This window comes from Pecten maximus, chromosome 5, assembly GCF_902652985.1.
Source record: "Pecten maximus chromosome 5, xPecMax1.1, whole genome shotgun sequence".
Taxonomy (NCBI): Eukaryota; Metazoa; Mollusca; class Bivalvia; order Pectinida; family Pectinidae; genus Pecten; species Pecten maximus.
Window position 1 is genome coordinate 25,757,857 of NC_047019.1, and position 16,680 is coordinate 25,774,536.

General features: G+C 35.0%; 1 protein-coding gene across 1 annotated transcript; it reads right to left on the reverse strand.

The window, feature by feature from the left end:
• Positions 1–2,135: 2,135 nt before the first annotated feature.
• Positions 2,136–16,157, reverse strand: LOC117327658 (protein let-653-like). The gene is made up of 7 exons (XM_033884732.1): positions 16,134–16,157; positions 14,942–15,027; positions 13,804–13,857; positions 13,049–13,406; positions 11,048–11,350; positions 10,210–10,288; positions 2,136–4,540 (listed from the first exon to the last, which is right to left on the reverse strand). Exons 4-7 carry the CDS (start codon positions 13,362–13,364, stop codon positions 3,997–3,999), a joined length of 1,242 nt encoding a protein of 413 aa, XP_033740623.1. The 5' UTR covers positions 13,365–13,406; positions 13,804–13,857; positions 14,942–15,027; positions 16,134–16,157; the 3' UTR covers positions 2,136–3,996.
• Positions 16,158–16,680: the final 523 nt, after the last annotated feature.

The window sequence follows — 16,680 nt, forward strand, 5'->3', positions numbered from 1 at the left end:
GGCACATGGCAATACTGTATGATACCTCATAAATACAGACAGGAACTCGATATCAGGTTGATACAGTATCGATCGGGTTATATCCAGGGTACAATAAACGTATATGTATACCTAGCTATGGTAGGTAACTGTAACGGGAAGGCTCCCAGTCACGGAATCTTATGAATAATATATTTCATGGAGCGCAAGCAAAATTACATTTTTCGTCAAAGTACATATCGTTGTTCATTACATCGAATCATGGTGTGAAACATCTGTCATAATACTGGGGTTATTCATTATTTACCTGTCAGAATGTTGATTAACTAACAATGTTAAGGACACTACATTGTATTTTTTGTAAGATATATCACTGCCGGTATGTACACTACCGGTATAAGTGTTGTGTGTACTCACCGAGGGGCTGGCACACAATTGTTGTTCTGCTCCAATTGTCACCAGTACGTGCGCCTTGATTTATTGCAACGTAGCCTTCCTAATTCCAATAAGATATTTCATTGTTTGGTATTTCATTTATTATTCAACAATACACTGCGTATGTTATCAATTCGTATATAAAGATAATTAACAATTCTTTTGTAAATCTTGTTTTAAACGCAGCCACAACTATCATATAATGTAAAATATTATCTTGGTTTTTTTTAACAAACATGTTGGAATCTGTCTTATTTTCGTTCTTTATTTTAACTCTTTCAAAGGGTACATAATGGTATATTTATAGTGATGAAGTGTGCCGTGATGAAAAAATCATGACAAGACCTCGGCAATAGCAAACAGTTTTTAAATGAAATTCTTAACATTGTCACAAACCTTTAACGTATACAGTCGAATTCGTGAATAGATTGTTGAGTTATAGTCTGCTTCAATCAATATCCATACTGTAACAAAAATACGTTTGCCTGTTGTTTCTGTGTGCACAAATTCGATCAGCCGATCGGGTCGAGGTGACCAAGTCTTATTCACGTTTTGTTATTTGGTAATAGGGGAATACATAGCTCTCGTGAGGTAGCGTGACTATATGTTATATATAGAAGATTATAAATGCTGAGATCGTCTGGTATTTTACGAATCTTTATATCGTCCTATTGTAATGTAAAACGTCAGAGACAGAATGATGCAGGAGTGCATCACGTCTTCATTTTGTCAATATGAGATAAGTACATGTTATCAATATTACATGTAAAATGATGAATGTAGAAATCCGGGTTTTAGTTATCCTGGAGATGCACCGTCTATTTTATTGATAGAATTCTTTATTTCACTGTAATAAGTCATGGTTGTCATTCTTCATCTTTGTACTTTGCCAACTCCTATCGCAAAGGACTCGGCGTTACGTCTCAACTTGGCATAGAAATATTATATGTAGTGGCTAATAGTATTTACGGCTCTTTTTGGGGTTCGTGCTGATTTTTATATATGTTTCAGTGCACAATTCAAATTGTTTATTTTATGCAGTTCATTTAGAACTATATTATAGTTCCTTCGCGCAACAACTGTTATAAGAAAACACCGATTGGCTGAATGGGATGCATCCAGCCAATCAGCGAGCCGCTAGTACTTAGCTCGAAGAAAAAAAAATCAAATATGGTAGAATTCCTTATAACAGACACCGGGTTGTCATTTTAACCGAATTTTAATCCAGCCCCATCTTTCTTGCACAAACCTTTATTTCTTTACGTACCTTATAGATTATAAGTACATGTAATTCCGTGTGTACACCTGCGGTTATTTCTAGTGACCAAAATACATTATCAGTGTCATTTATTAATAAACAGGAACTGTAGCAGTTGTGTTTCAAACTCAACACATGTGACTTTTCCTGATCTAAATAATAAGGCAATTTTCTATAAAATCAACTAAAGTTTGTCGACTCAAGAGAGATAACTCCGATAGAGATAGAGATACCTATTGTCTATATTTTTGTTATACTTATGTGGTTTCCACATTTTTTGCATGGCTATATATATCACCAGGATGATACATTATCATATGGTATTTATTATAACCACCGAGAATACTGGCATAATAACGAGATCGTTATTCTGACCCAAATTAGGCAAAATACAAAAATATAGATAATAGATCAATAAGATAATATATCATTACAGTTAATAAAAAAAACAATAACAGAGTAATACTATTTTCAATTAGTCCTTTTTAATTATCTAAAGCTATCAAAATAGCAATATATGAACAAAATGGCTCTCTTTGAATATTCTTATGGTGATTATATACATATAGAGATCTATCAATGTGTAAGTGATATAATGTATTGGAAGTATGTACGGAATACATAAGTAAATAATTATACATAGGACTCCATTACGAAGTAAGATTTGCCTTCAATCAAAATATTTTACATAAACATTAATGCTAATTAAAAAAAAGTTTAATTAATGCTAAGCGACCGTTTTAAGTCTATACTTCATATAAAAACAGGTGACGGACAAGCAAAATATTTACCACAAGTAATTGTTTTAATGTTATCCTTGTAGAGTACGTCAGCAAATACTATTCCTTTCGACTGGTACTGTTGTAGGCCTTACAAGGGATGATAACGATATGATCGGCTATATTGTCTCAGTAACATTGCTGTCACATAATTCTGCTGGTGTAATTAATACTATCAATATGTAATTGTTAATACTCCTCTGGCGTTAAGTATATAAAATATATATTTTTAAATATAAAATGAAAGTGCATTTGTAAGTAAAACAGTAAACTTCTGATATTATAAACATTAACATATACAATGTAAAAACAACGCTCCGAGATCCTTATACATAGTGTTTATAATACCACTGGGTTCATGCATTTCTGTAACATATGTATTACCAACTGAACTGGAACTCTTAACTAGAGCTGTCACCGAGGGGGTGACAAATATACTCCCCGCTTTCCCATGATTGGTTTGGATACTTTGTGAAGCTGCCTGTTTATGGTATTATAACCAAATCAAACATGTTCTATGTTTAGGTAAGAACTAAGTGAATGCATAGCCGAACAAAATTTTGCTCGTTTTTAAAGAAAAGGGGCATAACTCTATTAGAACTGGTAATTCGGCAAAATCTTTGAATAGGGCTAAGCCTCATAGGGTCCTCTAACTACATACCAAATTTTAGTAAAATCCATTGAAAACAAAGCAAATGCATAGCTGGACAAGCTAGTAACCATTTTTTACATAAAGAGGCATAACTCTGTAAAAAGGTTTTTTTTTTGGAAGAAGCCGTTACTGAAGACACAATTTCATGCCATCCTTCAACTTTGTATAAAGTTTCAAGAAAATCCATCAAAAACTAAGTGAATGCATAGCCGGACTAAATTATGACACATTTTGTATGAAAAAGGACCATAACTCTGTTAAAAAGGGCTAAAGTAGCATAATTTGTTTAAAAGGACTACTTGTGGAAAATCACAGCACCGTATGGTCTTTTAACTGTACACCAATTTTGTGAAAACTGAGGAAATGCATAACTGGACAAAATTATAACCATTTTTCAAATAAAAGGGCATAACTATGTAAAAAAAAAAACAACATTTTTTCGGAAAAAACATTTACTGGAGGCACAAGTGCATGCTGTCCTTCAACTGTGTAAAAAGTTAAAAGAAAATCCATTGAAAACCGCGGTGGCCGAGTGGTTAAGGTGTCCCGACACTTTAAATCGCGAAATCACTGCAGGGGACACAAGTTCATATGGTCTTCTAACTATATACCAAATTTGAATGAAATCCAAAAAGGAAAAGAAAAGCGAATGCATAGCCGGACAAATATTGTGACAGACGGACTGACGGACGTACGGGCAATGATATGCCGAACAATATGACTACAGAATTGCGATTAAAGTATCAGGTTTCCTTCTCTGTTTTTTTACGTTTCTTTCTCCCCAATCACTTAATAAACGATATAACTTGCGGCATGTCATTAACAAAACTACCACATTATTTTGAATATTCAATACTTTTACTCGGTTACCTAACATAGAGTTTACCGGTAGATCAGACACCGGTATTCACTTCAGCATATACAACATTCCCCGAGTCTGCTTTCGGTTTTGGGCTTACGGGAGGTGGGCGTGACTTCACCCGTGACTGTGGGCGTGACGTTTCGTCCTGAGCACTCACTTCCGCGTACACTAAACCGTCCGCATTTCTATACCGAGACGGACGGTTGTCACCACTTTCATTACCGGTCTTTTCTTTTTTTGATTTGTTAACGACAGCATAAACATCTCCCTTCGGAGTTTCCTCTAGTTCCAATCTGTCAATTTCAGTGTCTTTTATTGTGGAATATTGATCTGACTTTCGCACCTGTGCGTACATATCGCCCGTTCCCGTGACTATGTGACTGTCGTCCGGATCTCGGGGTCCGGCCGATTCATAGAGCGAGTTGTGAGTTATTGTGTCCCCGTCAGAGTTGACGTATTTCTTCATGGTTCCTGTGATAGCGTACGGTTGGATGTCACCGTCATAACCGTCATTCGTATTGCCGTTAGACGTGTTCCCACGGTCAACTGGCTGATGAATGTCTGGTTTTCTTCTCCTGTACAAAAAAGTGATCTGTTAAAATCTTTTGTAAAATATGACACTTTCAAAGAAAAGCAATGTAACAACTTCAAAACTTCAAAACGCACATACAGTTAATTGTCAATAAAGCTAACAGTATAGTTGGACTGATAAGAAGATGTTCAAAATGCTTTTTAAAGCTCTAGTTAGACCACCACCTTGAGTATGCTGCAAGTGTTTAAAACCCATCAAAAGTAAAAGATATAGAACTCCTTGAAAATATGCAGAGAAGGGCAACAAAACTGATCCCTGGATTTAAAAATATCTCGTACCCGGAACAGCTACAACGGTTAAACCTCCCAACGCTACAACACCATAGGACCAGAGGAGATATGATTAACGTTTTTAAGATATTAAATAACATGTACGATAGTAGAATAACAAAAATTTTTTTTTCCAAATGGACAATATGAGTAGAACCAGAGGTCACGATAAGAACATATCCAAAAGCGATGTCGTCTTGATGGAAGGACACATTTTTTTCAGTTACCGAGTTATTGATTTATGAAATAGCTTGCAACAAATTGTTGTCAATGCTGATTCTGTCATAAAATTTGAAATAATGTTAGATGGTCATTGGAAAATAACCGTTTTTATTCATGAATGTACAGGAACTAATATAAAACCATTAATTACACAGGAAATATTTTTATCATATGACTACCGTTATATACGGTGTCATAAACCCATCACATAAATTTTCTTTATGACACTAGGTAATAACACCTTTCGCTACGCTGATTGGCTGGTTCCGTGAGAACTGTATTCATACGCGTGGGAACGACCTACTTCTTTTTACTACGACTCGTAAAAATGGCGACTAGTGCTTGTAAACTTTGAAAAAAAATCAACTGAACGACAAATTGGTCTATTAACATAACATATTGTACAATCAAAGATAAAATCCAAGATGTAAACATCCTAAGTTTTTTAATTATATTTATACTATAAGATGTTAAATTAGGCCTGGCAAACATCTATTTTATGACCCCTAGTAACATATTTCAACTCCGATAGAAAATTGCGGTTGCGTTGTCCGATGAGACATATCTAGTCTAGATTCTTTTCAAATAAACAAATAATAACATTATTTAATAAAATCTTCATGAAAAACGGCAATGTAGTTTGTTACAACTTGCCTTCAACGGTTACTCAGAATAACATGCTGACACTGTCGTCGACAAACACGTGTAATGTCAAAACAAACAACACTGCCAACAAATCGGCATCCAAAGTCGCTTTTCACGGCAGTCTGAACACAATGTTCAGTGGGAATATTCACGGTGGAACATTTCACATCTCCAAAAACTCCCGCGAGGACGAGGATAAACACAAAGCAGTGAAAAGGCGCCGTACAATGGTTCTGTACGACAGCGACAGCGAATAGACATTTGTACAAGCCTCCATTATCGCGCCAAGTGACGTCACGGCTTCGTCACATCAAAAACAGTCGCTCATGAACTTTCAAACTAAAATATTTTCCTCATTGTTTCAAACACCAAGGACAATTTATCTATTATAGATTAAATGAAAAAATGCTGAAATTTTGTTTTGAGACGTTTATTTAATAAAATGAATCCTTTTCAAGAGTCAGTTGTGTTAGAACTATTTCTTCTCTCGTCGGTATAATTGACCTACTTCGAAGGTTCGGGTGATTTGGTTGAGATGTGACGATTCAAGGCAAAAGAAAAAATCAGTTTTTGATGGGGAACGATGAAAGAAAACTTCATATGATAAAAAGAAGCTGTCATTCGTTTCCCTTCATATTAGATTTATGATACTCGTTTAGAATTTTTTATTTTTGCTCGCCAGAGGCTCGCAAAAATAAAAAATTCAAAACTCGTATCATAAATCTAATATGAAGGGAAACTCATGACAGATCCTCTATATATTACACTATGTATTGATATGGATATGGATATGGATATAGAGGCTACAAGCCTGCGTCCATTATTTATGCTAATAAATGCTAATAAAAAACATGATATCACGAACTCAAAACATAGGAAAATATATTTAAACAAAATATAATACGTTGTTTTATATGCTAGCTATTAGAACATGAAATTTGGTTTGTACACAAAACAACAAAATACATTCCATTTTGTAATTTACTTTCTGTTCATGTTTCTGCTGTATGGTAATATGCCTACCAGGCACCTGTCATTTTTGTTTACAAATAACGGGCCTAGAGATAGGCATACAAAAAAAAATGGGTGAATTAACCAAGTAGACAGACGGATTTTTCCATTCATTTATTGCTTTAAACCTTACGGTTTATCAGTACAAATATTTTCAGTAAATACATGACAAATATTTACATAAGATACACACAAATGGTACCTTACAAACACACAATGACCACACACACAGAGACTACACATACACGACCGCTGCGCTAGTTTAGATAATGTTTCTATGACTTATATTAGACAGTATTCAGTCGTCTTTTTAAACCAATACTAATGAATTTTCCTAAATTTGATATTGTCATTGCCTATTTCCAAAAGTTTTAATAAAACATTTTCTTATATCTAAATAATAGATACATTTGACGATAAAATGATATGCATCTTCAACATCACCACTGTCACAATATGTACACATTCGATTATGTCTTTCAATGCTCCAATATCTCCCCGTTTCTATATTCAACTTATGCGATGATAATCTATTTTTTTTTATTTTCGTGATGAGAGACATATTAGTATTAGTACATATATAGTATTGACATTTGAATCATGAATTGCAAATCGTCCTGTGAGTTTTTGAGTGTCCTGAGTCTGATGCAAGATAGGTTAACTCAATTGTTTTGATAAGAAATGGGGCGTGGCTTAAACGTAGGTACATATTATTATTAGTATATATATAGTATTGACATTTGAATCATGAATTGCAAATCGTCCTGTGAGTTTTTGAGAGTCCTGAGTCTGATGCAAGATAGGTTAACTCAATTGTTTTGATAAGAAATGGGGCGTGGCTTAAACGTAGGTACATATTATTATTAGTACATATATAGTATTGACATTTGAATCATGAATTGCAAATCGTCCTGTGAGTTTTTGAGAGTCCCGAGTCTGATGCAAGATAGGTTAACTCAATTGTTTTGATAAGAAATGGGGCGTGGCTTAAACGTAGGTACATTACATAAACGCAGTTCAGTAGCTGATGGTTGATCTATGCATGGCCGCCGGTTAAAATATCATTTCAGCATAAAATACTTATCAAAAACATCCAGAGTAAAATAATGAATGGACTTTGTTAACGACGGTTCCGTGTGTCACCATCAAGGGAATAGGTGAAAGTGAAATAAGGAGACAGCGTTTGACTAGTATTTGGACAGGTAGTCCGTGCTGCACACACGCACTTTGTATCTCTGGTGTGGGTTACCTGGCTCAACCATTGATACACGTGTTGGTAAAGTATTCGTCTCATGGAGCTTACGGTTTCTCAACAGTCTAGAAGAGCCTTGTTACAACAGGAAGGAACACGGAATTTGATGCTGAATTAGACTCTTCACAGGAGTTAGTTCACTCTGAAGCTATCTGCTCAGAAGGAATTGACTTTCTGGTTTGTAATCCTTGTGGTTATCAACCATATGGGGAGCATGCAGGAATGGAGTGAAAATGGAGCAACATGTTCCTATGATGATGTCGATCCCTTCCTTGTCACTAGCGGATCCGGGGGGGGGGGGGGGGGGGGGGGGCTATCCTGGGGGGTCCAGGAAATTTAAGTTATAGCCTTAATAAAAGGCCTATGCCAATATTGTTGTAACTCTCCTGTATGTCTCTGGTTCAGCAGAGACCTATACTATACATGTACCTATATGGCAGAGATCATCATCTAGTTCTATAATTGTAGGAAAGAAAACAATTTAAATATTAGTTTAGTTGAAATCATAAACCTTACAGTATATGCCAGGATGCATCGCTTGTCTTGAGAAACGAATCTGATTATACCTGTAACATTATGCATATGTGTGTGATGAAATTCAATACTGATCAAAGGATCAACAGCATATTCATTAGCGGTGACTGACCAATCAGAGCACGTCTTGACTTGTTGTTTTAAGTGGGAGTGGCTTCGTCGTCAGGACACCCGTGAGGGGTTTAAGTTCTCTGTGCCCGCATCAATCAAACCCTGCGCAATTCAATTCGAAAAGAAATCTTCTTGTTTCCGGCGTCATGCAATTAATTGTACAGCAATGTGTTCTAATCAGTAGATTTATAATTTAAAGTTGGCCAGACATTGACTGCAATGCTACCTATCTGATTTCCCTAAAGGTTAGTGAATTATACTAAATGTAGGTTTAATAATATTTACACTTTAATGCCGAATGCTGTTTAACCTGTTCCCATGTCTATTCGACCTGTACCCTACATCTGTTTGACCTGTTCCCTACATCTATTTAACGTTTAACCTGTACACTACATCAGTTTAACCAATGCCTTACATCTATGTAACCTGTACCTTACATCTGTTTAACCTGACACTCCATCTGTTTAACATCTGTTTAACCTGTACCTTACATCTGTTTAACCTGACACTCCATCTGTTTAACATCTGTTTAACCTGTACCTTACATCTGTTTAACCTGACACTCCATCTGTTTAACATCTGTTTAACCTGACACTCCATCTGTTTAACATCTGTTTAACCTGTACCTTACATCTGTTTAACCTGACACTCCATCTGTTTAACATCTGTTTAACCTGTACCCTGCATCTTTTAAACCTGTATCCTACATTTGTTTAACATGTACCTTACATCTGTTTAACCCGTACTCTACATCTTTTTAACCTGTACACTGCATCTGTTCAACCTGTACCCTACACTGTACATCTTTTTAACGTTTAACCTCTACCCTATATCTGTTTAACCTGTACCTTACATCTGTTTAACCTGTACCCTACATCTGTTTAACCTGTACCCTATATCTGTTTAACCGGTACCTTACATCTGTTTAACCTGTACCGTACATCTGTTTAACCTGAACCCTACATCTGCTAAACGTTTACCTTGTACCCTACGCCTGTTTAACCTGTACTCTTTATCTATTTAACGTTTAACCCGTACTCTACATCTGTTTAACCCGTACCGTACGTCTGCTTAACGTGTAACATATATCTGTTGGACCTGTTCCCTACATCTCTTTAACGTTAACATGTACCTTACATCTGTTTAACCTGTACCCTACGTCTGTTTAACCTGTACCCTGCATCTGTTCAACCTGTTCCCTACATCTGTTTAACGTGCAACCTGTATTCTTTATCTGTTTAACGTTTAATTTGTACTGTACGTCTGTTTTACCATTACCATAGAAGTCATAAGAATTTAAATCGCGATACTATGTCTAATATGATATATATGTTGCGACATTGATGCAAAAGAGAAATAACAAATAAATTGTAAATAGTATAACACAATGAGTTTTCATTTCTTATTCGAATTCATAGAGCGTGTCTTGGAGGTTTCATACAATCTCATATGAAATGAAAACGGATTTCGGATACTTTCTATCTTATCACTCAGAAAACGTATTTTTGACAGCTTTTAAAAGTCAATGTGGAGATGACATGCCATTGGCTACATTCCGACGTCACAATCGATTTCTGACGCAAAGATGTTGATGTACGAATTACCAACCTGCTGATGACGACACCAACGATGATAGCTATGACGACCAGTAGGCCTCCACCGCCGGCTGTTCCGGCGATAATCCCAACTAAAAACAAAAACCAACAAACTGTGCCCATTGTTGCCAAATTATGGTATATTCTTTTATTATTATCATATTTCACTTTTTGAATGAATAACGTCAATAAGCAAGTAATGGCTCATATTGGTGACTCGGACAGTTTTACTGGGATTGGTGAGCTCACTATAAAGTAACACAAAACAACTCCAAAATAATCACTAGGATTTTCTAGGTAGCTGTAACATAGTATATTTTCATTCTCTATATACATATTTACATATGTTGATATACCTTACTTTTCATGTTCGCACTCTCGATTAGAATTTTTGAATTTAGTTTGTGTTATATATATATATCGATCTCGAGGTTTGCGAGTTTGGGAGCTTAAAACAACGTTATATCTCCCTAATCAATTTTCGGGGTCACATTTACGATGAATTCTAGTTACGAAATTCCACTCCTCTCTAAATGACTTGTACGAAGTCAAACGTCCCAAGTACGCATGGTGCTATATAGTCACCATACTAAGTAAAGTATATTTATAACTATAGAATCAGTCAACCATAAATCTACTGCAGAAATTAAAATCTTAAGTATTTGGAACTATTAATAAAACTCTATGCATGATCATATTGTATGATTCGAGTAGACTTCATCAAGAGGCAAGTATAAGACTGTAAAAGTATAAGGTAGTTAAAGAAATTCAGGGTAGAAATACAATTTGGTTAGCAATGATTTCGACCGATGGTACCGTAGGACACAGTACAACTTGTAATCAATACTTACTGTCTGCGTCTAAATTTTTAGCGTTTTTTCCTGTTTCTCCCATCGTTGAAGACACTGCAACAACATCACCAGTAGTCAAATCTGTTGATAAGGTTGTCATCAGTTTGGTAGACGTAAATGGTGGTTTTTCTGTTGTCGTCATCTTTGTTGTTGTTGTTGTTGTTGGTGGTGGTGGTGTTGGTGGTGATGTTGGTGGTGTGGAAGTACTTTTTGTTGACGCACTGGTGGAAACTGTCGAGGGTTTGTCAGACGTAACACTATTTTTATTACAGTTAACCGTGATTTCCAGAGAACTGCTGATGTCTTTGGAAGAGAAAATTACAAAAAGATAGCAAGCTAGTATAACCAATACATTTGTAATTTTGCGACTTAAAGAATTGCATTTAATAACCGAATTATCTAAATATGAAATTAAAACAAGAGGCAAAGGGCCACGTAGTTCTCTGGGCTTGGTATTAGTATTTAATTTATTGTTGTCAATTTTCTTGCATTTGATAATTATATTTTGTTTAACCAACTGATCATGATTGTCCTTTCAGTTCTTTGTATATCATCTCATTTTCGTCCTGTACAGAATCGGAATTAATTAGTTTTAAGGCCATATTGTTTTATCTGAAAACAAACCAAACAAGCTCAGCTCCAGTATACTGGCTGGTATGTGTCTGTCAACGCTGGGGCAGAGTAAGGGGAGAGTTTAGGTCACTAGCTCTATTGTGATTAATACTGAGCGTAATCTGGCATTTAATAGGTTTTTAGGTGGCATGAGAGAGGGAGACAATGATGTTTTGGTCAGCTGGTGTTTTCTATGTACATTTTATGGAGTCTCTGATTTGGTGAACATAGTACAAGTTTTGATGTTCTGATTAGGAGTTGTTGATGTACGCACTCTGGTGAATGTGAATATGTACTAAATGTCTGTAAATAAACTGTAAATAGTTTATTAACATTTGTTTGTGGTTTGAACCCCGTCACAATATTTTGAACAAACCTTGATATTTCATATATTGCCATTTATCAACCATGAACATCTGGTTTCGACAGATTATACTTTACATTCTTGCATGATATCTGTTGATTTGCACATTTAACTGATATTTCCCATGACAATACTAGGAACTAAATAATGATTAAAAGTATATATATCTCCTGTTATATTTCACTCACAACTTGTAGTAAACACATATTACAACACAAATATTGTATACAAATTATACTATGTTATGCCCCAAAACATTTTTATTTTTCATGTATCTTTCAAGTTATGCTTTCTTTCTAAGTTTGATGCATTTATTCTGATGCAGATTATATGGAGTATTCGTAGTATGGAACTAGACAATGTAATGTGTGATACTGATTATATGTGAACCACATACAATAAATTTGCTATTTAAAACTTTATGTCACATACATTATATAATTGCTATATATAACTTTAGGTATTTTATTTTCATTAATTCTTCAATTAAATCTTATCATTTGATGATATAAAGCAATGCATTTGTATGTAACAAGACAGGGGTATTTGTCCACACTACACTGTAGACCACAGACACACGTGTGTGTTTCCCCTTCAGTGTAAACTATACCTTAGGGAGCAGTGGTTGAAGCCCTGCCTGGACAAAATTAATTGATACTGTCAATAGTCCAGATAACACCAACATACACAAATTGCACTGAATCTCGGCCTAACGATGCCGCCTAGTGGGATGTATAGCTCGTATTACACCGTTGTTACTAAAAAATAGACATTAAAACTTAATTTTTCTTAAAATTAAAATTTCTTAAATTAAAAAAATTCCAGTTGATATCGAATATTGTGATTGTTATCAACACAGCAACTTCACAATACCTATAATCTGGTATCACAACATACAGCCATGAATGCACAGTTAGGCTAAAAATATGTTTAAAAGGTGCAAAGCAGCAATTTTTTCGACCGCTGACTATAGTTCTCGGGGCTATAAATAGCCCCAGAGAACCAAAAACACTTCAGTTGCTTACCTGGCGAAATTAAAATACAATGTCCTGACTTCCATTGTGTACCATTTTCTGCCCTGGTCAACGTCAGCGTCAACATGTCTGCTGTCCCGAAATTGTCCACCGACGTAGCAGGGATCGGGCTACAACCGGTCTCGGTAAAACCAGCAGATGTAGTGGAGGTGATACGAAGTTTACTTGCACAGTTAAGATCTGTTTCTACTCCCGGATATTCCTGTACTGTCACTGTTGTTGTACGTGATATTTTCGTATTCAGTGTAACGGTACATGTACAACTGTATATCCCCGGGCCTCCCGTACCCCAGGTGTCTATTACCATACGTGTGTTATATAGTATCGCCTCCTTGACACATAGTCATAACTACAATTGCAAACAAGAAATAAATATAATACATTTAATTCAATACCATTCCCGACAAATAGTAATTACACTCTACTGTGAATTTGATCCTGCCTTAAAATTCCTGTAATTTCTTAAACATAGGCAGCAAATTATATTAAATTATTCGTTCTCAATTGTTCTGTTCTAAAACATGTTGAAACTCTTATCATTATTTGTGATATTTTTCCTTGTCTGATTGTTTTTAATTCCAGATAGGTTTGTTAACGGAAACCTAATCTCCTGGTTCCAGATTCATCAATTCACGGTAAAAAAAATAGTTATGAACCTTAATGCGTTCCTATGGAAAATGTTAAGCTAAGAATGTTATTACGTTAAAGAACGTTAATGAAACTGGAGCCAGATAATAATAGCATACCGTGATTAAAATTTTCTAGCTTAGTCTGATCCGTACATGGCGTTGTAATGATCCCTGTAATAGATACTTTACATCAACATTGATATAGAATAATAATTTTGATCTACATTGAATGTAAAGTAGCATGAAATGAAATAGAAAGTTGGTGTAATTGTTATCCATACACATGGACTGCATTTATATAGGAACGCAGTCAGTACATTAAAATAGAGCACCATTTAACATGCAAAACAAAGCTAAACAAATAAATGTAAAAATTGTTAATAAAACTCGAGCGGAAAGTATAAACAAAAACATGGTTAACATGTTGGTGGTTTTTTTATGAGGATAATAAAACGAGATATTCCGGAAGGGTAATCGTAACCCTCGCAGCTCACATCCTCAAAGCTAATCTAGGATAATAGATTATTTTCAGGTGAAATCATGACGACCATTGACCTCTTGCTCACTCTCTTTAAAATCATATTTCTAAGCGTCTTTCTTAGCAGTCGACATCTTTTACGAGGAATAGTGATAGTTAGGACTGGTTTTAGAATTTTATAACATAAATACATAATAGCGCATAAAACGATATCCTCGTACGTATACGAAAGGGAAAATTGAAATAGATTTCAGTGTGATGAAAGAGGTGCATGTTAAACTACATTACCAATACCAATATTGGTGTCAAATCACACCGAGTGAGTCATTGGTAATTTTCATCAGAAATTACACATTCACATATCATAACTGTATTAAAAAATCCAATGACATGATTATTTTTTTTATTTATTTTCATTGTTTATATTGTTTGACAGATAATACCACACACGTAACGTGGAACCTAAAATAAAACATGTTGAGCCTTGTAAATAAACAAATACAACTAATCGCTGAACACCCAGACAATACTTTCATGTGTTATAATCGTACAGATCACGCTGCAATAGTATGTTATTAACATAGATTTTATTCGGCGTGAATATTAGAATACTAGTATATACCTCCTCATTATTTACAGCTTCAAACATGTAACATGGCATCATGTACTATATTTAATAGTAATAATAGTTATCAACATCTTAACTTTGTCACACAATAATTTGATCAGTAGTGTCAGTGAAATCGCCTTTGATATTTACTTCCGCATCAGAGTTACCTGTAACACACACGCTGAGAAGTAACCACACAGACGTAATTACTGTCAGTACGCTGAGCTTGTCCTCCCTGCCTCTCATGGTTTCCCTGGATATAACAACAGTGTACACCGTCAGTTTAGGTGATGTTTCCCCGATCACGATTTTACTCCATAGCTTTGTGTTATAGTGGTATAAAGCAGGAAGTTAAATCGCGATGTATTTAACTAAATATAGCATGTATTTCCTGCAGTCAAACCGGTCGAACGTCTTTGTTGTTCCTGTTCTATTGACTCAGTGGAGCGATACAGTGTACACGTTGACATGACACACTGTAAGGTTGCTTTCGTGTAATAGTTATGTTGTCACTCTACCCGGGAGAGTTATTTTACTATTAAAGATTGATACGTTTGATGGTTCTAGTTTACATTCAAAATAAAATCGATAGAGAAACTGATCATCCATTTTATCAAGTTAGTGACAAAATATTCTTTTTGCTTTACATTTTCGGAAAACATCAAAAATGGATGCATTGGAAAAAACAAACAATATCCGTGGTTTCAATAGCTCAATATACAATAACATATGTATGCTGAGATTCCTTGTTTCGTTTTATCATTTTAATCCATTAAGGACATAGGATCTAGGAAATCTCCTCACAAACAGTTTTAATTGACATAACTGTATAATAGGTAATTAAAAAACGTGTTAAACCATCTTTTACTCGGAATATTTCGCAAGAAATGCTACATTTGTATGTTGAAAATCAGTAAGTTACTGTTATCGGTGCGATAATAAGGCGTTCATAGAAAACATTCGTCTACATCTTCTTAGCTACCATTATGACAGAGGGGAAAAAATTGTAAAATATTTTCTAAATTCATTTATTCACCTTGAAAGTCGTTTCAAAGAAAACTGGACATATACGTGTATCTTTCACGAAAATATCGTAAATTGCAGGACTTTAACATACAAAATGATGTAATCAAACATGCACAGCTTTCATTATTTTTTACAGAAAATATAAACCTATCCAAAACATAAATTAATGAAACTATTTACGCTTTTCCTTCAGATAAATCCGGTTTTTTTTTGGTTTTTTTTTCACATTTCAATTTCCCAGACATGAATACATTGGAAGGCTGCCAGGGATGGGGTCATCGGGTCAGTCTCCAAAATATGAACAACGTACCCACACAGGGGCCTCTCACTCACCACACAACTGATACCTGTTAAATACATCAAACTCTCTCACGTAAACATCATCACATCACATTAGCATTAACTTACATTCATTCTCTTACCCAGATTATCAATAATTGATAAATAGTTGTTGTTTTTTTAGTGCTAAGAAATTTGCTCTTACATGTAATTGTTAGTTTTGCTCATTTTTTTTTTTTTTCATTTATAATACATAATACAGGCATCACAAACACCTTAATTATTATCACTGCCTATTCTAGTATCAACATACTCGCATACACACGTACATGTATATGATAACACGAGTTATTAGCACATACACATACATGTATAAATACACTTACACTCGCATTATTCGTATTCACCAAACACCCTTCCCACACTCAAATAATTTGAATATCATAAACACACACCTTCAAATATCAACTGTATAACAGGGATTACTATAAATATACGAACGTATAGACATGTCCTCATTCTAACAGATCTCTTCTCTCTCTCTCTCTCTCTCTCTCTCTCTCTCTCTCTCTCTCTCTCTCTCTCTCTCTCTCTCTCTCTC

Excerpts from the sequence above, each read along its gene's own strand:
- LOC117327658 (XM_033884732.1), bottom strand. The coding sequence starts at position 13,364 with ATGGTAATAGACACCTGGGGTACGGGAGGCCCGGGGATATACAGTTGT. Across the intron at positions 11,351-13,048 it reads TTGTATTTTAATTTCGCCAG|ACATCAGCAGTTCTCTGGAA; the intron begins GTAAGCAACTGA and ends TCTCTTCCAAAG. Across the intron at positions 10,289-11,047 it reads TAAAAATTTAGACGCAGACA|TTGGGATTATCGCCGGAACA; the intron begins GTAAGTATTGAT and ends TTTTGTTTTTAG.